The 14,428-nt window shown below is 42.4% G+C and overlaps 1 protein-coding gene across 4 annotated transcripts in view; it reads left to right on the top strand.

The window, feature by feature from the left end:
* LOC134207675 (guanine nucleotide-releasing factor 2) overlaps positions 1-14,428 on the top strand; it is a 226,688-nt gene that overhangs the window by 785 nt on the left and 211,475 nt on the right. For all 4 annotated transcript variants that reach the window (XM_062683463.1, XM_062683462.1, XM_062683465.1 and 1 more), the window contains exon 2: positions 303-803. In XM_062683463.1, coding sequence (XP_062539447.1) covers positions 740-803 — 64 coding nt within the window. In that variant the 5' untranslated portion in view covers positions 303-739. The remainder of the gene's footprint in view (positions 1-302; positions 804-14,428) is intronic.

Genomic DNA, 14,428 nt, shown 5'->3' on the forward strand with positions numbered 1-14,428 from the left:
TTCAACAGATTGAAGAAGATTATTCAACGGTACTTAATAAAATACTTTTATTTTTGTTCTGCGGACTTTTCAGATTAAATGTTTTAATGCGTTTAATCGTCAATTTCTAGTTTGCAATAAAATGTAATAAAGAATTATTTTGAAAATAAAACATGTTATCTAAAATGTAGAGGCCCGTTAAATTTTTGAGATTTTTAGGGATTTAATTTAATCACAAAAACCTTGATATGGCGGTAAAGGAAACGCAAACTTTGTACAACTGCTTTTAATATACAAACTGATTTTTATTTGATATATTAAAGGATTATAGTGAATTATTCAATTGATGGGCCTATTTTATGGGTACAATAATTTCACACGCCGAAAGTAGCTAATTCAAACAAATCCAAAAACGAACCAATGATTGAGCATTACTAGTGAATATTGGATGAAATCAAGAAGAACGCAAAGCTGATTTGTGTTAAAAATGCGACAAAGGCAAAAAGTGAAATAAAGTTCAGACCAGTGAAGATGGCAAATTAATAATGTGCTGTATGACGAGTGATTCACCATTGCAGCGATAGTGTGTTGTAGTCAGTGCAATAGTAAACAGTTGAGAGGAGTTCCCCCTGCAAACAAGAACGGAAGAAGGATACAACAACGACAACGATCCCGACAGTGAGTGTGCTGCTGCTTTGCCTAAGTTAGCGTGAACGGAAGTGCTGCAGACCGGGGAAGAAGTAGCAACAGCAGAAGGAAGATGGCAACTCCGAACCGTAGTGAGAGAACTAGCGCTCCGGCTGGTACCACTAGCAGTGGCAATGGTAAGTTCAGAATTTGTTCTTCGAAATGTAATTTTATAGGCGAATTTCTTGAAGACATAACTGAGATATATTGCCAATTTTTGTAAAATTGTGACTTACGATAACTTACACCTTTATTTAACTCATTTGAGTATGTAATACTTAGGTTGATCATGTTGCGATTTACACAGATTTTGGAATTTACGCGTGAGGTATGACCGGTGTAAAAACCGATGCCAGTGTAGAGTAAATCTTGAAGAATATCCTGAGAAAATTCTGAAGAACTTTAAAGTCTGCGAATTCGGAATAACTCGTCGCGGAATCTCATAAGAATTTCCAGAGGATGTGTAACAGATTTTCCCGGAGAAATTAGGTTAAATTAAATGAAAATAATAGGAGAGTTTTGGAGGGAGTTTTAAATAATTTCTAAAAAAAAACATCGAGAAAGTTGTAAAGATTTACCTGGGCGAGTAGGAAATAATTACCTTGGAAATCTAGCAGGATCGCGAATTTTTTTAACATTTTCGGGGGGAACTATGTAATTATTTTTCGAAAAAAAATAGAAAACAGTTACGCGGTGCCTCTTGACGAGGACCCCTTTCCGTCCTCGGGGTCGGAACCCGCCCGGTTGACCGACGCCGTGAAAGCGACGATATGTTGTTCTTCGCGCGGTCACTTGATCGATAAAAGGGTCGAGTTCGACCACAGGACACCATCTACCCTTAGTGGAACTGTCCAATGCACGCTGCCATTTGACCATTGAGGCCAACCTGACATCCAAACAACCAACATCATACCGGTGATGACGCAAAGTGTATCGTGCGACAGTGCGACTCGGTACGGTATGCGCTCGCAACTCTTAAGCACATGAGCCTATACATACTTTCGAACTTCGTTCTGTAGCAGTTAATACGCAGGGCCGTGCCCCAAGCTGGCCCCCCATACCTCAGTATGGACAGAGCGACACCAGCCAGAAGCTTGCGCTTGCTGACATAAACCGCAGAGCTATTGGACATCATGAGGGACAATGCCACTATAGCTGTGGAGGCATGCTTGCAGGCTTAATTGACGTGGCTACCAAATGTGAGCTTATCGTCGATCATTACCCCCAAGAGTTTGATGAAGCGTTCAGAGGTGACCGCGCAGTTGCTTGCCCTTATCACCCTTATTGTTGCTCCGACTTTCGGTTGTTAACAACAACCACCTCTGTCTTACGGTGAGCCAGTTCTAACTTCCTGGAACTCATCCACTCCTCCACAATTGCGATCGAGTGGGCTGCAGTCATGGAACCTTGCGGAACCCCTGAGGTTATGTCAACGCACATCCGACCCGCCTCCGTGTCGTATACCAGTACTCGATTCTGGAAGTAGCTTCCGAGAATCTTGTACAGGCACTCGGGAATTCCAAGACGCAGGAGCGCATCTGCAATAGCTGCCCAACTGGCACTATTGAAAGCATTCCTCACGTCGAGAGTCACTACTGCACAATAGCGAACTCCCTCCTCTTACGCTGGATAGCTATCTCCGGGGATTTGGTAACCGACAAGATAGCGTCTACGGTCGACTTACCCTTTCGGAAGCCAAACTTGTTACTCGATAGACCATCCGCACGTGCGTATCAACAACCTGTTGGGAATGATCTTCTCGAGCACCTTCTACGCCGTATCAAGCAGCCATATTGGTCTATATGCCGACGGATCCCCGGTGGTTTTCCCGCCTCTGGCAATAGGACCAAGCTCTGCTTTTTCCATGCTTCAGAGAAGACTCCCTCGTCCAGGCATCTCTGCATGACAGATCTGAACATCTCGGGAGCCTCAGCAATGGCCGCTTTGATGGCCAGGTTCGGAATACCATCCGGTCCTGGCGCCTTATCTACACTAAGGGACTGTGCAATCCCGCAAGTTCCGCCACAGTTACTCTTCTCTCGTCGGCCACCCTGGCCCTGGCAGCTTCACAAAGTGAGACCAGGGACTTGGGTCATGACGCGGGAAGAGCGCCGCGATGATCCTCTCCAGCATCTCTGGAGACCGCTCTGTAGGGCCATCGCCCCACGTGTCTTAGCCATTACGACCCTGTCGGCGTCACCCCATGGATTCGCGTTGGCACTTTGACACAGGCCCTCGAAGCAGACCTTTTGCTTGATCTAATTTCAGTCTTTGGAGCGGCTCTAGCAGCCAGGAACGCCACCCATCGTTCAACACGCTTCTCTTCTGTGCGTGCTCGGTGCATCCGCCTCCGTGCCCGTAGGCAGGCGCGGTGCAAGTTCGCAATTGCTTGAGTCCACCAGTGAGCCGGTGGCCTCCCATTCCAAGGGTGGACTTTCCTTGGCATCGTGGCATCGCATGCACGCGAGAGTACTGTTACCAGCTGCTCGCCGCTCAGACCGAGAGTATTGTGCTCGCGGCGGAGCGCTCCCTTAAACACCAGACCTCGCCCCTTCTTCCGTCTGCTGCTGGTCGTATAGTCGATACTGTAGCGAACCGCCAGGTGGTCAGCCATCATCTACCCTCCAGTTCGAACTATTCGTTTGGCCAGGGCTCCAGAACGTAACGTCGATAATCGACTCGTCCCCGTTCCAGCTGTAGGTATTTTTGGTACCGACATTGGCCAAGTCCACATCCAACATGGCCAGTGATTCCAGCAGGATCTACCCCGTTGATTCGTGGAACGGCTTCCCCATTCTACGGCACAAGCGTTGAAGTCCCCCGCTATAACCAGGCCCATCAAGTTAGCCATCATACAATCCAGCAAACGACCGAACTGCTCGATCGACCATCGAGAAGACGCATAGCAGCTGCAGAAGAAGATCCCATTGGCTTTGGCAATGACGAAGCCCTCGTGTGTCGAAGACACCGATTCTTGGATTGGGTATTTCCCCGTTGTCCATATCGCCGACATTTTAAAGCCATCGGTGACGCAATTACAGTTTCTGGCGGGTACCCGGTAAGGATCTGCTATGATGGCGATATCCGTCCCCATTCAGCAATTGTCTGACACAGCAGTTGCTGGACTGCATCAGAGTGGAACTGGTTTAGGTGCGTTACATGCAATGTGATTTTGCAGCACGCTTAAACGCCGGACACTTCGAACCCCCCATGGGGTGCTTGCTGTTCGCAGCTTTGCTGGAACAAATCAAACAATTGGGAGGGTTCGTGCAGCATTGTGCCTTATATCCCTCCAAACCACAATGTCGGCAGAGCTTGCTTCTGTCAGGGTCTTTGCAGTCCCATTGCTTGTGCTCCGGTTCCAGGCACTTGAAGCAAACTTCGAGTTGCTCGTATATGCCCACAGGGCACACCGACCATCCCACCTTGCGCTACCTAACTTGACTACCTTGAAGGCGTCCGCTGCAGATAGCCGAACCAATGCTACCTGCGTCCCTGCCGGACTTTTCCGTAGCCGAACGGCTGCGGTGGGCGTCTCCACTTCTTGTAGGCGGCGCCTTTTTTGCGAGACGCCCTGCTTCAGCTCGAGGATCATCTCACCCGTCCGGGTACGTCTTATTCGACGTACGTCGGTGCAGAGTTCACCGAGCTTGACGTCACTCCACATCGCCTTCAAGACGTCGGAGTACTTAGCCTCGTCTGTCTGGATGACTAGGGCATCGCCCCTGGAGAGATTGGCGCCTACCCTAGACTTATTGCTACCCTACCAGGAGGCGTCATCTCCCTCTATTTCCCTGGTCTGGGGCGGCTGAGAGCTCTCAAACTGCCGTAACCCCTTACCACCGTCTTTCCTGGGTGGACGGACCTTTCCAGGTCCTTCCTCCCCCGGTTTTTGAGGTACCTGGCCGGGGTTCAGCTTCCCAGCCCCACTACCCTTGTTCGGCGTTTTGAAGCGGCCCCGAGGGAGCTCATACCCTGGAGACTGTCTCCCTCGTTTTGTGTCTGCTCCGTTGGAGCAGTTACCCTCGACGTGTCCGCGAATACTTGAGCCTCAGTATGGGTAGACTTTGGCACTGCCGTCTTCGCTGGCACGGCCTCGGTCGATTTGACGCGAATCCTTGGGCTCAGTCTGGGTAGACCTCGATTGCAAGGATTTCACGGGTTCGCTTGGCGTCCAACAACGACTATCGAAGTTTCAGCAAGCTCCCCTTGAGGTCTTTACTGATATTATGCTTCAATGACGCAAAGTCGATGATGGCGTCCAGCTGTTCCGTCGCCACCTCGAAGGCCGAAAGCCCAACGCGTTTGCAGTTCATCGCCCTCACAATCCATAACCTCTACCGGCGTAGCTGGGGAGAAGGTTAAGTGGCTCACGCTGGCGCTGCGCACCGACTATTGCGTCCGGCCTCCTAGGCGGAGACCTGGACAACCCACCTCTTGCGAAGGGGTTGTCGCCTACACTACTACCACTAATTGAAGAATTGACTAAGTTTTCCATTTTGATCCCACGAGTTGCTCGGGAAAAGAGGTCCACCACGGCAGAGCCCAGCATGACACGGTAAGGGACAATTACTGTGGAGGGCAAAGCCTAATATCATGAGAGCAAAAAGAAAACATATTTTGATATTGACATCAAATTGAAATCATAATTTGTCCCAAACTTTGATGTTAATGATTTACAACTCATTTTGATATCAATATGCTGTTGATTTCTGAATTATATGAACATGAACTGATATCAAACTGATTACTTATTACGTTATCCAAAACCAATAACAAAATCAGTTTTCGATTTGCTCTTATCGAATGCAGACATAGTTTTCAATTTGAGGTCACAGTAAGATTTGTCTGCTATACAGGGGTTAGACAAAAAGGTTAAGATAGGCAAAATTTTGTCGAAGTTCAAATCAGCATAACTTTGCGTAGAATAGTCCGATTTTGATGAAACTGGGCCCATCAGACGCGGACACTCTTCTAGTATACTGTTCTCATGTAAAACTTCAGGTTGGCCATTGGCCACCGGAGATGTTCCGGGTTTATTGAGGGTATGTCAAAAATGCTTTTTTTTCTGCTTGCCATTTTATGTGACGTTTACTCGCATCATGTTTTATGCTTTTCCCATAAACTAGATCTAAAATGCTGACCAATGCTGGCTGCAGATCGAAAATCCGTTAGGTATGAGCAGAGATGTGGCTTTTTTCGTGAAAACGGTACGGGATGGGCCATACACAAATGTCACTTTCGCAGAACCCCCGGAGCCAGTAACAAATTGACCAGAGAGTCTTAAAGTTCTCACAATGTATTTTTAATAAAGATCCTATATTCATTGTCTTTGGAAAACATGAATTTTGACACCCATATATTGCATGGTTCCAGATGGTGCCAAAACCGGCACCTCTAGGGAGGCCCTTGGAACCTGCTATAAGGGTGGCAGTGGACTCTATCATTCTGTAAATGTTTCTGTAATCATTGTCTCGCAAAGCCATGATGTCAGATACTCATATTTGCATTATTCCGATCTGTTATCATCGTATCATGCTCCCGGAACCGTTTTTACGGAAATGACCATATCTCTGCGTAGTTTTGATGGATTCTAGATCTACAGTCACCATTGGTCGGCATATTAGTTCTAGTTATTGGAGAGAGCATAAAACATAATAAAAGTAAACGTCACATAAAATGACAAGCAGTGGAAAAAATGCATTTTGAACATATCCTCGGAAAACCCGGAACATCTACGGAGGCCAAAGACCAATCTCAGGTTTTGTAAGGGTAGAGTATACTAGTCCGCTTCTGACGGTCCAGGTTTTATCAAAATCGGATTATTCTACGCGAAGTTATGTTTATTTGAATTTTGACATAATTTTACCTATCTCAACCTTTTTGTCTAACCCCTGTACATTTTGTTATTTTAACCGTTAAGGTCACTCCTGACGGAATCCAAGATTAAAGTGCTCGCGTTTTCGGGGCACACCACTCGATACGGAAGCAACGCACAACTGTCATTTTTATTATTTCACGCAAAGCTAAATCAACAAAAATGACAGTTGTGCGCCGCCTCTGAATCGAGTGGTGTGCCCCCGAGAACGCGAGCACTTTTAATCTTGGATTCCGTCAGGAGTGACCTTAAAACGACCAAAAGGATATCATCATGAGTTATCAAAATTAGGCGATTTCACAACAACAAAATTAGTTATCGATTTGCTCTCAAGCTTTGCTAAGTACAAAACCCAGGCGGGTGCTAAGCTGTCAAATATTGTCGGCGTAGCACCAAGTTAGAATTCGGAAGTCGGGACTTCCGAACCGAAGTTTTATTTGTCAAACTAATTGATGCGTTGTTTAGCGCATCTTTAGGCGAATCCAGCGCACTACTTCCGAAGTTGGGGAAGTTGTCTGTATCTGGAGAAAAATCCAACTTCGGTATAAATAGCGGTATAAATTTATTCCGGATAGACAATATTTGTTGCCTGCAATCGAGCGAATGCCGACGGCACTAACACTACGCCGTAGTCTATGAAAAATAAACACTGCAGTGAGTGAGAATGTTCTGAAACGCACAACGTTTGGATAATACAAGAAACAACTGTTTCTGCTCAGCACAGAGTTTCTTCTACCAACATAATTATTTATCTGCATATTTTGCGTAAGGAATGTGAAAACACTACATTTTTACGGATTTGGTGTATTTTTGTTCGTTGCAATCTTTAATTTAATATGTGCTTTCGACACCACTCTCTCTTGTAAAAACGGTAAACAATACAATTTTTTACAAATACCACCACAATTTATGATAGTATATGAGCATTTTGACATTGGAGTATAAATTTATGCGCCAAATAAGAGGGTACTGCCATACTTGCCAAACTCCATATGAAAAGAATCCGTTGTCCCTCTTGCCCTCTGACAAAACCATTAGCTGGCAGTCGATTGTCATCGGAAGACCCGTGGAAACGTGAGCTTGGAACTTGTGAGGACCAGAGCTGCGTAGGTCGCTCCTTCCCAGATGTCAACTCACCATTTCGCAGCCCAGTATATGTGTGTGTGTATGCTCTAAAAATCTCACTCATCTTTCAGGCACTTATCCTTTACCGATTTACTCGGAAGTTGCAAGTTGCATTCGACTAAGTATACTTTATGATCACTCCAAAGCCAAACTTTTGATAGAAGGCTTAATCTTATTTAATTTTTTTAATCCTTCATGAAATCAATAGTGAGCGAGAAACTGCTCAAATGATCAAACGATCAGTTCTTGAGGATTACACAAAATATATTCTGATGATATAATATAAACTTTTAAAGTTCAAATATCATAACTGTGAAATTTATTTTTTTTTGAAATTTTGATCTTGAACTACCATTTGAAACTTCTTTTTAACCACTTTCAGAAGCCTGAACAAACTATTTAGGTTTAAACATATTTCTTTGGCCTCCGGCAAGAATCTGTGCTATGGTTACCATATTTAACTCTCATTTAGAAATTATTGTTTACCAACGTTTCTAGATTAAGTATAAAAAAAACCCTGATTTTATTTTAGAGGAGATTCAAAAGTTTTCCTCTGCATCTTACTTCGAGCTTTAAATCTCGAAAAACATATTTAAATTTGTTACTACGCTCGCTGCTCATTTGTCCATTAATGTTCATAATATATTTCAATGCAGGGCTGGTAGCGAGTCACTTTTTAGCCTAGTCACTAAAAAGTCACTATTTGCATCCAAAAGTCACTAAATTCACTATTTTTCGTAAAATGGTCACTGAAGTCACTATTTTCGCATCGTTTCGATGTTTGTAAAAAAGCTCCAGGTGAATTGTGGAAATCGCCAGGTTGCTTGCAATTCATGTAAACTATGATCTTCTTCTCAATGAATAAAGGGTGTTAAATACGAAGTGTTGAGAACAAAATTGAGGAGTACTGGAACCAGGCTTTTTAATTAAAAAACGACTGTGCGTAAATACCCTAAGATGACTGAAATTCAGGATCCGATAATAGTCTGCACTGAGGAAACTGGACGTACGAATTTCAATCAAACGCTTTATGGAAGTTTGCCACAATCAATCAAAAGGCCGTCTTATTAAAGGCAGGGCTGTTACAACAGTCGCGGATTTCGCGATTTTCGTCGCGAAAATCGCGATTTCTTCAAACGTTGCTCGCGAAAATCGCGGATTTCTATTGCACTTTTTCAAAAAATGCAATTGTAGAATTTTATGAAATAGATTGTTTTGTTCTTCGTTCGTTTCCAATATTTTTTACAGTGGTTCCTATAAATGTAGCAAAAATCGCGTTTTGGAGAACCACTCTTTTGCTCTTCTAGGGTTATCATCCGGATCAGATGCATTGATCATTCTAAATAGTCGCTGATCAATCTAACTACCCGAGTACCACAATTCAGTCCGACTTGGCTGCAGCAACTCATATAAAACTAAATTTGGTCGTACACGTGTCACAGCAAAGCATTTATGACAAGTGTTCTGCTTGGGCAGTCGCTATTCAGTCGTTTGCAATGGCATAGCTCAATTCCCATTTTAAATTGATTAACTATTTTTTCGGTACAAAACGTTTATGCCATTCTGGACACATGCGGCTCTCGTATAACTTCGGTGGGAGCCCTTTCTGTACATCTTGCGACGTCTGTGATGTTCGCAACACTGCGGAACACTTTGTCTGCCGTTGTCTAGAATATCAGGTTCCTAGACAGGATATCTGCTAGCATCAGAGAGCTCTATCCGACGATGCTGCCAGCATCGTCGCCCTCATCTGTTTCTTTCAAATATGTGGGCCTATACAAACAAATGTAACCCAAATGGTCTTACGGGCATCCTAAGATCGATCTCGGGAGTAAGTTCCCACAACAAGAGAATGTTGAGCATTCCTTAGTTTCCCTAAGGTTATAACCCCAACCAACCAGTGACAAGGCAGTCCGGGGATCTTTACCCGGGTTCTAAGTCCCTATCAACATTACCCACGAACTTCAGCAAGGTCAGCTGTAAGATCAAAAATGCTGCTTTCCAACAATTCAGTATTCTAAAGCTGATCACTAGCGTTCAGGTTTCATTTACGCTTCCATACCAACGTCGAAAGAATCGCAGTCGCCAAGGAATAGAATCGCATCGCGATTGTCGCGTCGCGTGTGTTTGGGATAACCTTTAGACTACTGTTGGTTCTATCCAAACAGTCTCAGAATGCACTTCCGTTCGGAAATTTCATGACCAAAGGGAATATCAAGTTAGTTTGCGACTTCTGGGGGTAAATTACATGCATCAAGCCAACCCAAGCAAGGCAGGATATCTGGATTTCATCGTACTATGTTTCCTAGAATGAGATTAATTTATCAATGTTGCCTGTTTTGTTGCGTCATAGTGTTCATTCGTCAACTAGTTTTACTCATTAACGGTTTTATTTCTCAAATTTTAAAGTATTAGAATAAAGTTGTAAAATGTTACTATCAAGTTCAATTTAAGTAAATTTTGCCAATGGAAGGTCCCACGGTTAGACCTGATGGTGCATCCTCCTCCTGCCAAGTGCTCCTGGTCTTGGTACTATTGACGAGTGAAGATCTTATAAACTTTGAAAAATCACGGAATCAAGAAAACAAAATTTCCGCCATTTCACGATTCGAGATTTTTCGTTTTTTCGATTGCACATGCCTGAGCATTTGACAGAAATTCAGACTCCATGGGATATCACGGTTGATGGCAAACTCGACTCTTATCCAAAATGCACAGTGATTCTTCATATCGGCGACAGGACACGGCCAATTTGTTAGTTCTTCAATTTGAGGACCTTTCTTCAGAGTCAGTTGAGTAAAGTCGGTTCTTAACATCTGATCCTCTGAGTCAGTACTGAGATTTTCATTTTCATTGAGAAAGGTCACGCGATATTTACATTTTATTCTTTCCCGCTTTCATAGAAAACATAAACAATGAAAGGAATTCCGCCAAATTTTCACGGATTTTTATTTCATGAAAGCGCATCAAACAATTGTAAACAAGGTGTTTCTTCTTCAATTATGTTAGTTCTAACTCGAAAAATAGGAACAATATAATCATTTTATCGACTAGTCATCGTTATTTGCACAGATCTATTAAAACTATTTAGAAATTAAGATTTCAAAGCAAAGCAATATTCCCATCATGACTGCTTGTAATGTGACAGGTGACCGGGAGCCCGCTACATTTTCATTTGGTCTCTTGAAAATGAAAATGCAACTGTTTTCGCTTTCACATGACGATCACGAAAACTACCAGTACTGCTCTGAGTTTGTCAACTAGTCAACGAGTTTTTAATTAAAGCTCTTCAAGATTTTGTAAAATGATGGTAAAGAACAGAATAATATGACATAACGCACAAGAAAGTATGCTTCGTTAACCAAATTGTGATGTACGTGTGACTCAACGCTATCTGAACAACCTACTTACAACAAAACGCATCAATGTCAGTTCGATTGTGTAAATCCAGATGGAACCCTTCTCACTTGGGTTTCACCATTAGTTCGGAGTCGCAAAAAGTTTTTAACACAACCAGCTACACTGCCCATGATCGCATGGTTGATTTTGTAAATCGTTTGTCAATCCTTAGCTTAGATTAGCTTTAGCTTTAACTGACTTTACTTATCTATGGTTGCTACTCCGTGATTGACCACAGGTTTACCACAGATAAGCAACATAGTAAAGCCTATTTCACTGTTGCGGGATTAGATGCAGTGAATTAAGCTTTCTGAACGATTCACAGTCTTTTTACAAAATGATCAAAAATGCGAGTGTTACAAATATGCGATCATGGACAGTACAGGCTTCTTCACAGTTAATTTAAGGGTTTGCATCTAGGAACCCTCAATTTAACTGTGAAGAAGCCTGTAGTTGACTGGGCTATTAGGAATACAAGGACCCATTTATTTTTAAACCATGAAATTAGTCCTGCTTTACCGTTCAATACATTATTGCAACAGTAAAGTAGAAAACACTAGTTTCAAGTTACTTTTTTACTTCGGGAGTAGTTTTATATTGAAATTTGTGTCTAGGAACTAAGACCATTATTTTTGTTTGTCGCGGTTCTGTTTTACAGTTGCGAATTTCATTTTTAGTCGCAGATTTCACGGACTGGAATTTACTCAGTTTGTAACAGCCCTATTTTAATTAAAAAAAAAAGAAACAGTGTGTGGCAGAGTGGGATCGTCGGGATAGATAGGCCTGTATGCAGACTACACAGCGAAGCTTGGACAATGAACATACTTTTAGGCAACTCCGCATATAAAGCGCAGGATTGTTACGACTACGCGGAATTCGCGGTTTTTGCGGATTTAATGCAGATTAACATAACGGTTTTAAGGCTTCGCACGGATTTAGTTTTGGAGGGAAATTTAATAAATAAGGAGCGTAGTTTTCGATAGCAAAATGTTGTTGAGAAGGAACTCCACGTTTGAAGTCTATGCTTACCCAAGCCATGCCTTACACAAGCCATTATTGAATGCATTATACTCTTAAGCACTCGTTTAACAAGCATTAGAGTAAAATCAGCAGTGATTCAAATCGTTCGGGGCTGTCAGTTTGAATATGAATCTGAAACATCCATTTTCCCAGCAGCTGTTCTAGATTATTTTTTTATACCAATCAACTGTCAAAAAATTAAAACTGGTATAACGCTCAGTTCTATTTTCTGCAGATTTGAACCACGAATGAATCACGAGATTCAAATATTTTTCATTTGTTTTGCAGTATGAATATTATCTACGGACCAATCCACTTTGCAGTTGCGGCGCCTTTCTTGGTAGCAACATAATGATTTCATTTAATTGAAAATTTGAAAAACATGAATGGAACACTGCTGGAGAAACCAACATGTTTGTTCTATTTTGCTCCAGATGCAAACTAGAATAGTGGTCGAAAATTTAGAATGAAACTGAATCACTACTGATTTCACTCTTATAAGGATAAACACTTCACTGGTGGTAATTTTTCATCGTTTTTGAATACCCAATTTTTGTCACGTCAATTTTGACATAATTCCTAGATATGTCTTAGTTTCTGCTTGATTAACCCCTCTACGACGATGTGTGAAACCATGTCATCATTTTTAGATTTTTTTTTGTCAGGAATTAGTTTAAAGTATTGAAGGTTTTATATTGTTTTCATAGCATTCATCTAGAAAGAAACAGGGTCTATACAAAAGAAAAATATCTTTCTTGTTTCTTGTACAGAAATAGAATTTTTCTGATTATTCTGAAAGTAATTCTTGTTGAAATTTTCCAACAATTCGATGAGACTCTTTTTCATTCTGCTGAAGTTTGCTAAAAAATAGATTTTTTTTTCTCTTGGAGGAACTTTCACTGTAATTTTTGTAGCGATGACTGCTTAAATATTTGTGCGAAATTCCGCCTTGAATTTGGGAAATAATTTTGGGAAGGTTTTTCTTAGGAATTCAAAACAGGAATTCTCAAAGTGATTTCCACCGGAATTCATGGAAAAATTTGAGGAAGATTATTTTTCATGGATTAAGTTTTTACAAGAATTAACATTTTTGTGCTGATATCGGATTTCTGTTGGAATTTCCGTCCGAACTCCTCACAAGAATTGAAGTATTTTCCGCACAATTAATTTTAAAAAAATCCTAGAAATTTCCACAAGGTTTTCCACAGAAATTCAACTTCTGCATAGAAATTAGCGAAAGCACAATCAAAAACGAACAGTGGGTAATGTCTATGACATAACCGCTAAGTGGACGTAGGACTTGACTTGACCATGCCTTTAAGATACATAATATGTCCAAATTTATCACATCAACTATTTTGGATAAATAATCGGCGTTGCATACCATTCCTTGGCAAAATCTTCTCATCAAACCGACACAGAAATCAAATCTACCTCGAACAAGAATCATCAAACAAAATTCAGGAAATATCTGGCAACCTTCTCAGGACTGCCTGAAATAAACCACAAGTTGGCTCAGCAGGGGATGTAGACTGTATCTCGGCCCTTCCACTGAAGGGCCCTCTAATCCGATGCGATAGCGACTGGAGGAGAACATTATTTTAACGCTTAGAGCCTTGAAAAAGGCTGTTTGCTTCGGCTAAGTGCAAAAGTAAGAAAACGATCTTTTCAAGTAACCGCGAATTTCTAGTGGTGGTATAAAAAGACTGAATGCTCTGCGAGCGAATTCACTTTTCTTTTATACCTTATTTTGAATCTTCTCTGCTTCCCAATTGGTGGGCCAATCAGCTAGTGTCTTGTATCCCGCTTCTTTGTCAGCCAAAGCGTCATCATCATCAACGCGTTCGAGAAGGGCTTCTTCTTTTTACGCTTGTTGCTCGCTGCTGGCGTCTATTTCCTAACGGGACTAACGGCCGGCCGGTCTCGGCTCGACTCTGCTGCTGCTGCCGGTATCTGCTCAGCATTGCTGCTTTGTCGGGTCTGTAGGGTGGACTGCTGATGTGCTGGCTAGGTTTCGGATGATGATGGTCGCTTCGATGGTGACGAGCCGAAAAAGCGGTCGGTGCAGACTTCATTCCCTATTAAAAGTGCTGTTCAATCAATGATGCAGTTGCTTCGCTTGTCCCGGTCAGAATGAAAGGAAAAATCGCGTTGCGCTATTTTATGGCTTCTCGGCAGACCCAGCGGCTGATCATTCGCTGGTGTCTGCACCAATCAGAACGTGGTAATGGAATGATGAAAGAATTATGCAGTACCCATATTTATAGGTTCCCTTGATCTCAATGTATTTCATTGAAAACAATTTCATGCCTATTGAAACAAGTTTTCGGGTCTTATCAA

Source organism: Armigeres subalbatus, chromosome 1, assembly GCF_024139115.2.
Source record: "Armigeres subalbatus isolate Guangzhou_Male chromosome 1, GZ_Asu_2, whole genome shotgun sequence".
NCBI classification, from domain to species: domain Eukaryota; kingdom Metazoa; phylum Arthropoda; class Insecta; order Diptera; family Culicidae; genus Armigeres; species Armigeres subalbatus.